The sequence below is a fragment of the Pistacia vera genome, unplaced genomic scaffold, assembly GCF_008641045.1.
Source record: "Pistacia vera cultivar Batoury unplaced genomic scaffold, PisVer_v2 Contig60, whole genome shotgun sequence".
In the NCBI taxonomy this organism is placed as follows: Eukaryota; Viridiplantae; Streptophyta; class Magnoliopsida; order Sapindales; family Anacardiaceae; genus Pistacia; species Pistacia vera.
The window spans coordinates 265,587-277,287 of record NW_022196446.1 but is presented as its reverse complement, the minus strand read 5'-3'; the positions used below and the strand labels follow the sequence as shown (position 1 = coordinate 277,287).

Sequence of the window (11,701 nt, the reverse complement as noted above, 5' to 3'; positions counted from 1 at the left end):
AAAACTATTCAAATTATATTTAAAAAAGAAATTAATCATATTATGCGCAACTCCAACCATATTAAATATAAACTAATTTTAAGCAATCAACAAAAAAAAAAAAAATTATTAAATTCTCATTTCTAGATATATTTTTTTGGAGAAGTGGAGCCACGATTTTTCAATCATTACAAATGCTGTAAAGAATATCAAAGAAGGATAAAGAGATTTTATCACATTTGAAGTTATAAAATACTAATAAGTAGAAAACAAATAAAGAACTCTTACCTTGTAATTGAAAAAACAAAACTCTCAAGTACTGGTTGAAGTTAAGGTATTTTTATGGGTACATATGTAAATTTATCATTTTAAAAAGCTGTCAAAACTGTTGAAAAATAAACTCCTAAGCATAAGTTGGTGTTTTAAAAACCGTTACTAAAAACCCCTCCAAACCGTTACGGTGGTTTACCCTTATAACTGCTACCATAAAACTCCTAAACGAACCCTTAAAGAACAGTTATTCCTTATGAAATGAATAGTTATTCTTTATTATAAACGATCATTAGGAATTACTATTTCTTAATTATGAACGATCATTCCTTTGTAAGAAACTCATTTCTTTGGTCTAATTAAAATCATTTTGACATGATGGTATCAACTCAACTGCCATCTTGAAGTTATAAGAGAAATTTGTGAGAAAAATATTGTAAACCTAACATAACTTTTTGCATAATGCTAATATTACAACCCCAAGTATTTATAAGAAACAAAAACAACTAAGATGTATCAAAGCAGAAATTCCTGAAGAAATCGAACCCACAGATATTCAAGAAACAAAGACCAGCAGGTTGTGTGCAAAAAAAAATGAACATAAAATGGAATGATTTATATATACTATCAATGCATTTTAAGAAATGAAACAAAATCCAGTTTCCATAGTGTTGTAACATTACAAGAACAAAACAGGATTGATACATTTGAAAGCCTCATACTACTTTTGACTTTTGATTTAAAAGAGGAAAAAATCAATTAAAAAATGAATTACATTACAAAATGGACAATATATTACAAAAATTGGCCATGCGGAACAGCAACAAGATGATCTAAATCAAAATTAGAAGTGTTGTATAGTCGGCTGTGGATCAAAACCACGGCATTCGCAACTTCTTGATCACAGTTGGCATCATAGTTCAGTGCTCGGTCAGGTCAGACATACGTTAAGTGAAATCAGGCAACATACAAAGAGCTTTGTCATAGACAAAAATGGTTCACTCAATCAACCTCCTTTGCACTCTTAAACACCTGTCCCCCAGAGCATAAGAAGCCCATCAGGATAAGGCTGAAATTTGCATATTTCTGGTTCATGTTTTTATTTAATATCATGAATCATGAGAGCCTTGGACCATCAAAGTAATACGCTTAGCACTGTCTGCGCGAAGGCTATCGCCTTTAAATCCAATCTGGCAGGAGAAATCATATTCAATATTACCTTAAACACTTGCTTTGGCAAGAATTAGCCAAAATTCTAAAATAATGCACACCCTATGCTTGGTGATCAATTTGACAGGTTTAGCTATTATATCTATTCTAAGACTAGACTATTACCTCGATAGAAGGATCAGGGGAGAACCACCGCAACAGTACCCCAAGATTTACAACAGCCGGGATCAGCTTGAAAAGCAATGGTGTTGTCACCTGCATTATGGCTTTGTGAGCATATTTGAAATCTCAATATAAACTGATTCAGAACATCATAAACGATTACCAGATAATAAGGCAGAAGAATGTTAAACATAAGCTAACAATAGCTAGATTCAGCAGATTCATGGACTAGTGATCTACAATACTAATCTAAACAAAACATGCCACTTAATAGCACCAAGTTTTAATCATTATTCCGCTTTAACTTTACATAATGAGCAGAAAAGGAGCTTCAGAGGTATTCACTTGGTTCAAACACCAAATTTCCCATGTGAATTGATCCTCCAGTTACTAAAAAACTTGTATGTCCTTCATTTTCGCATCATTCTCTATTCATTGATAGTTCAGTAAAAGATCTAGGGTGACTTTAATGATACAAAATTTCCACTGAGGAGGGTTAGGATTAATTTTCAATCAATCAGCAATTACTGACCATAACGCAAACACTAGGGATACCCAGTACAAAGAATACTTGAAGAAACATGCATTTCACATTTCTGATGCTAGGGAAACATATCTAAAACATCGCACATACCAGACTGAGTGCTGTTGTCCCAAGGAGCAGTAGATACAATTTTCCCTGCAAATTTTAGAGAACCCATAAGCATTGTTGAACAAGACAAAACTATAAGCTCTAACAATTTTAGATAACTCGTAACATTAAGTCAACAGAACTTTACAAATACATAAAATTTACTGGCTATTAGCTTAGATGGATGCAAAATATTGACAGAACAAACCTCAACTAGATGAAGATTAGAAGCACGACTAAGCAAAACAAAAGCAAATTCTCCAATTTGCGCCAGAGACATTCCAACCTACACATTAGGAAAAACCTAAGACCCTCTGGTCACTCCAATGGTGTAAATAAGCGAAATGAAGACAAAAGTGTGCTAGTAGTTCAGTCAAGTCTTACAAGGACTGAAGTTTTGTTGCTGTATTTAAAGCCCTTGACAACAGTGGCAACCACAACAGTTTTTACAACAATCACCAATAGTACAGCTGCTAGTAAAATATCAACATGATTCCACAGGAAATGTACATGAATCAACATCCCAATACTGGCAAGAAAAAGTGCAGCAAAGAAGTTGCGAATTGGCTCAACCTAAAAGACAATGAAACCCAAATAAGAGAAAACTCATGAGTGTCATAATTACCATTTAAGAACATTAAACATATAATACAGGCAAAAACCATATAAACAGATCAAAAAAATTCTCTATCCAGAAAAAACGTAACGGTTCCAACAACCTAGAAAAGGAAATAAAAGAGAAAAGTTCCAGAGAAAAAAACCAGTATATTTCCAAACCAACAACATAATTGAATAATTAAATTATAATATGAATAAATTTTGGCATATCAACAGCAAGACAAAGTTTGAAGGGGCAGTTTGCTGATGAAGACAGAGCTTGTTATACGATTGCTAAAGTATATGAGCATAAAGGCAGGGATCATAATACTATAGAACTGTAAACTTCACAAGATTAATAAGCATTTAAAGTATTTCACAGTCTTGTCATTTAAATGGTGATAGATTCTGGAGAAGTCATTGCGATATAACAGCAAGCAAAGAAAAAAGACGGCTTAGCTTTCAAGAATTACAAGATTGTCGAATAAAGATAAAGGCAAGATTAGCATACAAGGTTAAAAGTAATACAAATACCAGGCTATTCTATTTATTTTTTGTTTCTTTTCGATTTTAATAATTGTTCAATTTCCAGAAAAAGTTCATTTTCATGCAGCATTGTACAATTTTTGGAGCAATTTCCAAAGTAATTTTTTTTTTTCCCCTACAGCAAACTTCTCAGTGATTTTTGTTACTTCCTGGCAAAGGCACTTACACTTGGGCATTTGATTATCACTTTGTCCTTGAAAACTTTATAGCAATAATGAAAACTCAGAACCTTTTTGGTTATCACATCAAATCAGAAAAATGCCTTTAACTTTGATGGTTTCACCAGACTTGATGCAAATTAAGCAAATTTACCAGGTTCTTAATTTCATTTTTTTTTTTTTTTTTCCTTTTTGCTTTTACCAATTATTCAATTTCCAGAAAGAGTTCATTTTCATGCAGCATTATACGATTTTTTGGGGGCAATTTCCAAAATTATCTTTTCCCAATTTGGCTCCCATTAAGCAAACTTCTCAGTGATTTTTGCTACTTTCTGCCTAAGGCAATTACACTTGAGCATTTGATAATCACTTTGTCTTTGAAAATTTTATGGCAATCGTGACAACTCAGAATCGTTATGATTATGCCATCAAATCAGAAGAATCCACTTATGAATGTTAATTTGCAGCAACTCTGATGAAAATCATCCAAGTTCTACCGCAAACTCAAAAGAATGAGCAGTAAACATAAAAAGAATAATGCTATAATAAGCAGAGCAGAATGAAAGTCATCAGGTATTGTGCGACTACAGAAATAGATACACAAATCAAAACCTTACTTGTTCAAGCGTGTGTTGAGCAAGATCAGTTGTTGATATCATCACTCCAGCAGCAAAGGAACCCAGTTCAAGGCTTAAACCCAGCTTATCACTACACTGAAATGTCACAACAATCTATATTAATACATCCATGCAGATATGCATGCATAAATTGGAAGTGAATGGAGTGTAGGTTGGTGCTGTTAATTCCTTAGGTTCCAATTAAGATGGAACAAATAAAAATCTCTGATAGCAATTAGATTGCAATAAAATCAATTAAACAGAGAACACTTTGGTCGAACAATTGTGCAGACAAGACAAATTGTTTAAGAGTGTGTTAATCACAAGGCAATTAGAAATAGGTAAATGAGACAAACCCAAGCAACAAGTAAGCAGAATGCCACAGATGCCAGTTGATAGAGCTCATTAGTCTGCAAAAATAACAGTCCAGATAACAGAATTCATTAGTCTGCTTGCCAACTCCATATTTGAGCCTATAACTGTCAACACCTATGAAAAATAGCTTCAAAGGAAACGTATATAAATATATATATATATATATATATATGCTTACCTGCGAAGATAAACTTATCATTAGCTTCAGAAACCATGGTACACATGTACGAGATAATATCGTCAAAATGGCCAGAAATGAAATCAACATCACCAATCTGGAAATTCAATATTACCATGTGAAGCAACAAATCAATACTCTAGTATGTAGGCAAATGCATCGAAAGACATCCAGGTATGCAACAGCCAATATACATTATTTCTAGTCCAATCAACCGGAAAACTGAGGACACAAGTTTCAAATTATTACATCTAAATACTCTTAACATTTACCATTTATCATAAATTTGATGTCCGACAGATATGTTTACTATCAAAAATTTAGAATGTAAAACATAACAGAGAAACAAAGAAAAGATGAAACCCCAATGATACAGTAGTTGATGCAGGCAGAGTTCCTGAGATCAATCAAATAAAAACGATTTAATTACATAAACTTTAAATTATATCCTTACGATTTAGTCATGGATATTACTCCTTGAAGAACACCAGACGTTCCACCAAGAACTGGAAGCAGAGCAAAAAGCAAACCCACAGCACAATCCTGTGGGACAACATGAACAATATCATATGGAAAATAGATAACTAAATTTTATCAATCATTTTAAACCAGGCAAGTAAGATAGCATTAATCATTATCATTATCTGAGAAAATATGTACCTGCAAAATAAGAATACCAATTGTGACTTGACCATGTAAGGCACTTATACTATTCCTTTCCATCAAAAACTTTAAAACCTGTGGCCAGCAAAGGTGTAACAAACACTTATATGATGCATATGCATTTAAAATAACATGTACGAAAGATATTATAAATGAGTAAACAGTAACAAAGAAATCCAATTTAAGCCTCCAACATACATTTTATAAAACACTTTATACAATGGAAGAGCTTTCATTCTTATTTCCATCATGTTAGAAACTTCCCACTGAAACATATTCAAGGAGACAACCAGGATCAAAGACACCTGGAAATGCTATTATTCTGATCAGGTATTAATAATTTCAAAGATTGCAATCTCTGTCAACCATAACATCATGTTTTAAGGTATTCTAATACATAACCAGTCAACCCCTTGAAGTAGAAGCGCATGAACCCCACATGTTTTAATCTATTCAGTAATCTCAAGCATATGAAATGATGCCAGGATTTGAAAAAGAAAGTAGCCTCCTCTCCAGTCTGTATAACTATTAAAGTGCATCAAACAATTTGCAAACTTTATAAATGTTCAAATCATTACTCTCACTTGCCATTAATCACACTGAGCAGGTTTGGAGAGCACCAAGCAGTTCAGACTGGTTTATAAATAGCCAACAAGAAGTAAAAATAAAGAAATAAATATATGTATATATCATTGATATGACTAGCACAAAAAAGATAATAAATATTTCAGAAAATACCAATTGATGGCAAGATGAAATAAAAGACACCAGTAACATATTCCAAACTTCAGCCGTCAAAATGGTGGCCCAACGTAGAGAGCAGTCATAATATACATGATTATATTGCACCAAGTTTCTTAAATTATTCAGCAACTTTAACTTTTATTCACCTCATTGACTTGAGGGAGACTACCAACTTCCCATGAAGAGGGTTAAGAAGTGAGAAGGTAGTCCTAAAGAAAACTAAAGTTAAAATGTTTTATGAGGAATGGAGACATATCTTATAATTAACCAGCACAGTGCATTGATTTGTGTTTTAGTTTCTGTAATACTTGTATAATTACTGTAAGTATTATAGTTTCTACAGGATTTGACCTCAGCTCCTATTTGAACAAGCATTTCCTAGATGAATTCTTTATCTTTGGAGAGCTGGGCCATTCCATCAAATCTTTGAGAAGGGGCCCAATCTCGTATTTGATAGTCGGCGTGGCAATAGGCTTCGCTTCAACGACTGTCTCCCCAGCCGTTGAAAACACTGAGCAAGAACGGTAAGGGGCGCACAAACAATGTCGTTGCTCAGGGATGCGATTCGCCAAGCTGGGGCAAACAAAGCCGGCCGGCCCTACCGGATTAGGAATGCGAAGGCCTTTCCTTCGAAAGGAGACCCGGGAAAGAAAAAGCTATGCTATTGACCGACCCTTTCGTAGTGACTTCGAATCAATAGGCCTCTCCCCTTTTCGCATTTTGGTTGATGCGGGCCGAATAGAGAATGAAATGTAGAAATAGGGGAAGGGTTCCAAACCCTTTTTTTGGTTTAAGGGTTGTTCGCCCTACCGAAGTACCAAAGGCTTTTGAGGCTTACACCTCCCTATTACACGACAGAAAAAAAGGCTTTCAGTAGCGCCCTTAGAATCTAAGCCTTTTGAAGCGCCAGTAGTTGTAGCTGTGGGTAGGGCTTTCGTTCTTATCGCTCTGGGTTCCGGTCATATCATCGAACAATTCAGAAATTGGCTCTTCTTCATTCACCGATCTGTAAAGAGAGTACTCCATCAGTGCTCCCTAATATCAAAAATCATGCACCATTGGATCTCCTCCTCTCCAAGACGATGTGAAGTCGATTTCTTTTGATCTCTACCGCGAAGGTCCAACAGAGTTCACTCCTCCGCCTTGAACACAATTGAAGGACTTCTTCAAAGACAAATCCACTTCGAGGGGACCCGTGTGTCCAAATTCCTGTAGAAGGAGAACGAATTCAAACCTGTTTAGTCCTGCCAAGAAAGTCGAGTACGTCTTAAAGAGGTCATCATCCGCAAGGCGACTTGGATGACACCCTAACTCTTTAGAGCTAAAGAAGACAGTCTTCTTGAACCAAGACTAATCATGTTAGAACAAATTAGGCAAAGCAAACATCAATAGGCTGTATTGATTAACAACGGATGTTGAGGAAAGGAATAAGCTAATCAGCTAAGATCAGATTAGATGGGCTAATCAACCGCGAAGGAGCTATCTACAAACAAACCAACAAAGCTAACAAACACTTACTCTCTCTATCCATCGAGAGGACAAACCCATCCGGAAAAGAGAAGCAATAGATCAGTTGTTAATAAACCACTTCTGTCAAGAAAACATGGAGCCGGAAAAAGAGAAAAAAGAGGGAAGGAAGAAGACTTGCGGTAGAAGCAAGGGATTACTTTACTAAAAGCTTAGTAAGGAAGTCACATACGACAACGCTAAAGGTTTTCTTCCTAAATGTTAACCAACGTCTCTTTATGCGTTCCAAACCCGCGAAAAGAAAGCGGAGATGCTATGTTGATTGGATATATATATATATATATATATATATATATATATATATATATATATATATTGTGTGTGGGGTGTTGTAGTGAGGGATCTTTATAGGTAGCCAGTCTTTAGAACTCGGCCCAAGCAATCCCCAAAAAGTCCCATGCTTTTTTCGTTGGACCAAGGCGATTTTGGCAAGTCTTCTCTTTTTTGGGGGGAGCAGATGTAAAGAAGGGTTCACACATGCATCGACGGCTAGAGATCTTTGAATATGGGTCCAATCCGCCCCGAGTGGATGAGGGGGCTTATTCACCACAACATTACCTCAATATCCATTTCTGGGTCGATTCTTCGGATTCCACCTCGGTTCTCTCCCAAGTCATTTTTTCGTGCGATCACCTGTCCGAGATTAATTACAAATACAATGATGTGAAATAGGAAATCATGTCACGCAATAAATGTGATCTACAATTAGTCATATTTAGAATGAAAAGAGATAAAATAGAGAGATATACAGCCACATGGAAAGGCCAGCAATAAAGAGCAATGATAACTTAAACAAAATTTTCACCATCAGATTACTACTAGGATATAAATTATATTAACAAAATGACATCACTGTGCCAAAAAATTACCACTGCAGTTGAAGACATAGACAGCAAGACACCAACAAATACCCCTTCTGAAGGCTTACCACCACACAACTGCAAAAGGCATACAGATACATCCATCAAAAACTCAAATCTAGACAGAACTGGGAGCACAGGGTAAAATACTTTATATAGTAACATCTTAGGTCTCTTATCCAGAAAAGAAAAAAAAAAAAGGTAACAGCCTTGGGAACAATAAAATATTTCTTTAAGCCAGCAACTTAAAAAATCTTTATAACGGCTGAATATTCTGTAGAATACTCAATCAAATGAATACAATTAAAGTTTAAACATAAACCACTTCATATAAAGGTAATCTTTATGGTGAGCAGGCACCTAGGTTGTTCCATTACCAACTATGTACCCAAAACTTTCATGATATAAGTCATACCGAAGCTATTATTCCACACAAGCACATAAATAGAAAAATCTGGAGAAGACCTCCTAAAACGGCAACTGCACGAACAACTCGAAGCTGTAATTATGAAAAGACAATAGTTACTTCAACTGAAAAGAATTAAATTATAAGCATGGATGGATGAGAGAAGTATGAGAGAACCTTTGATGTGGAGAATTCCAGGCCCAATGCAAAAAGAAGGAAAATGACACCAAATTGGGCCACTGTTTCAACCTGAAAGAATATAAGAAGTGATATGTGATATTAAACAGCTATAAGATTTGAAATATATTGACTGAAGAATGAGAAACTTATTCTAATATGGAACTATATCAAGAGAGAAAGAATATTATATAGCCTTCCAGCACAATCACTTTTTTTTTTTTTTCCAAATATAAGACAATAGTGAGAAGAAGCAACATACTTGAACCATTTCACTGACAAAGCTGAAGCCCCCAGGCCCAATAACAGATCCTGCCAGCAGATATCCTGTAATAACCTGCAAAATCAAAATTTGAAAGATACTCCTTAAGGATGCTGTATGAAAGTAACCAAAAACAGAGTCTTTGAAAGCAAAGGCAGTTGCAGAAATAATAAAAGATAGATGAATGATATTGGTCTAACCGGTTGTCCAGCACAAGCAAAGGCAATGCCACCACAAGTTGCAGAGACAATAACAACCACCAGATCTGATATCAATCTGCAAATAACATCATTTTGAACAGGTTGGAATGGCCAACAAATTTCTCTTACTGAGAGGTTGGGGCAGGGGCGTGATAACAGAATAGTCAGTAACAAACCTCAAGTCTAGTTGTAGCACTGGATATTTCGACTTTGCATTTGATATGATAAACACATTGTCCTGAAGAAAATTTTTATAAAAGATCAAATTTTATCAACTTCAAATATTGGCTAGTAAAAAATGTAACTGTTTGAAGTAGTGTATCATCATACAAGATAAACTACCAAAGCATGCAAAAGACAAATAATCAAGTAGGTAATGAATTGCACAATACTAAATATACCTTCCGATCAATCAATGTTGGAGTATCTTCTTGTCCATTTTCATTATCCAAATTAAAAACATCATGAAACTGAAATGACCTAACATAAGGCTCACAATCGTGTCAGAAATTTGCAAATCATAGATAAACAAAATAAGCATTCCCATTGTTGTAATAAGAATGTCATGTCAAAAATTTATTAAAAAAAAAATGAATAATATATTTTTCAAGCTACAGGGACATACTTCTCCTCCTTGGTCTCATTTTTCTTCTTAACTCTGGCAACAGTTTCCAAAACAGCCTGTCAAGACCAAAGATACAACATTCAGACAAATACACTTCATCAGGCAAAACTGCCAGATTCAACTATAGAGGCTCTCCACATACAGTTTATTTAACTCTTCAATCAGCCATCAGCATTTGAATATGAAGTTTCACATTGAATTTCTATTTTATCTACTTTCCATCCATTTTGACACAATTTTGTAACGGCAACAATGCACATCCATCATAAGTTGTTACAAGTAATACAAACTAAACAGTGGTTTCACAATACTGTCCTCTCGTCAGCACCACAAATGAAAAATATATAAAACAACAGTTTTTTTACAAAATGCCGTCCACTGAAAAGTCAATGAAAATCATATGGATTAAAAAGAATATGATAAGCAACCTGTTCTCCAGCAACACTGTTGTTGAAGCTGCCAGGATCAGTAGCTGCAACAGAAAAACACAAACATGTAAGCACAATCTAAGATACACACTTTCCATTTGTTCATTTTTTTCTAATTTTTATAAGGATAATGCTTTGTTCTAATTACAAGAGCCACACCCAGCACAACCTAATGATAACATTTCAGCTTTACTTAAAATGAGTTCTCCTGCTTCAATAAACGGGATTGATTTAAAATAAAAGTGATCCGCAACCACAGAAACCCTAGTTGAACAACCGCTAATAAATAAATGCAGACATAAATAATAACAAAAAAAAAAAAAAACAATGGTTCAGATCTAGAAGAGACCTTCGTTTTGGTCACTCTCATTGAACTCCTTTTCGAGAGCACGATCAAGCATGTCAGCGAAACTGTCCTCCTTGGATCTCGCGCTGGACACATTATTATACTCAGCAGCGGTGGCATTGATCTCGGAGTTGGACTCAGTGACAGATTCGGTGGAGGCGAAGCAGAGGAGAAGAGAAACAATGATGAAGAGTGCGAGAGATAACCTCATTGCTGCAAAGCACCTGAAACGGCGACGTGTCGTTTGGAATTGTTAAGGAGAAAGGAAAGGGAAAGTGTTTCTTTCCTTGGTGTTTTGGTTAGGTTAGGTTAGCTTAGAAATGCACCAAATCCAAATGGTGCTGCAGATTGGGAATGGGAGTGATGTTCAGTCAGGTGAGGAGGGACAATGGTGACGCTACGCGCAAGACAATGCGCGTGAGGGACAGTGGAAAAGTTTACTTTCCAGTTGGCAACTTTCAATTCGTCAGTATCGGACCCTGAAACATACTTGGCACGAAACAGCCAGACTACGGTTACTTAAATTCGGCCATTAATCTCCTTTGTTAAAAAATGCAAGTCTTTTAGACAATTATTAATAATATGACTTAAATTAATGCTTCTAAAACTAAATATAGCATAGTTAAAATGTTATTTAATTTTTTTTTGGGGGGAAATTCAATATAAACCAACGGAACTAACGTTAAATTAAAAATAGTAATAGATATGTTAGTTAAAGATTTATTTCATTTGCTGTCGTTTTACAATAAACAGCAATAACATTATCTATATTTCGATTTT

The 11,701-nt window shown here is 35.1% G+C and overlaps 1 protein-coding gene across 2 annotated transcripts; it reads right to left on the bottom strand.

The window, feature by feature from the left end:
• Positions 1–887: 887 nt before the first annotated feature.
• Positions 888–11,383, bottom strand: LOC116110314 (K(+) efflux antiporter 4-like). 2 transcript variants are annotated; one of them, XM_031396541.1, is made up of 20 exons: positions 10,925–11,383; positions 10,576–10,619; positions 10,148–10,203; positions 9,924–10,002; positions 9,699–9,760; positions 9,523–9,598; positions 9,323–9,397; positions 9,061–9,132; positions 8,893–8,976; positions 8,487–8,555; positions 5,344–5,421; positions 5,138–5,226; positions 4,684–4,780; positions 4,487–4,540; positions 4,131–4,226; positions 2,597–2,785; positions 2,421–2,498; positions 2,216–2,260; positions 1,585–1,674; positions 888–1,281 (listed from the first exon to the last, which is right to left on the bottom strand). In XM_031396541.1, the coding sequence occupies exons 1-20, from the start codon at positions 11,130–11,132 to the stop codon at positions 1,252–1,254; spliced, it is 1,671 nt and encodes a 556-aa protein (XP_031252401.1). In that variant the 5' UTR covers positions 11,133–11,383; the 3' UTR covers positions 888–1,251. The 2 variants fall into 2 exon arrangements, with proteins under 2 accessions (XP_031252401.1, XP_031252400.1); XM_031396540.1 differs by having other exon boundaries at positions 888–1,439; positions 10,925–11,381.
• Between the last annotated feature and the right edge of the window lie 318 nt (positions 11,384–11,701).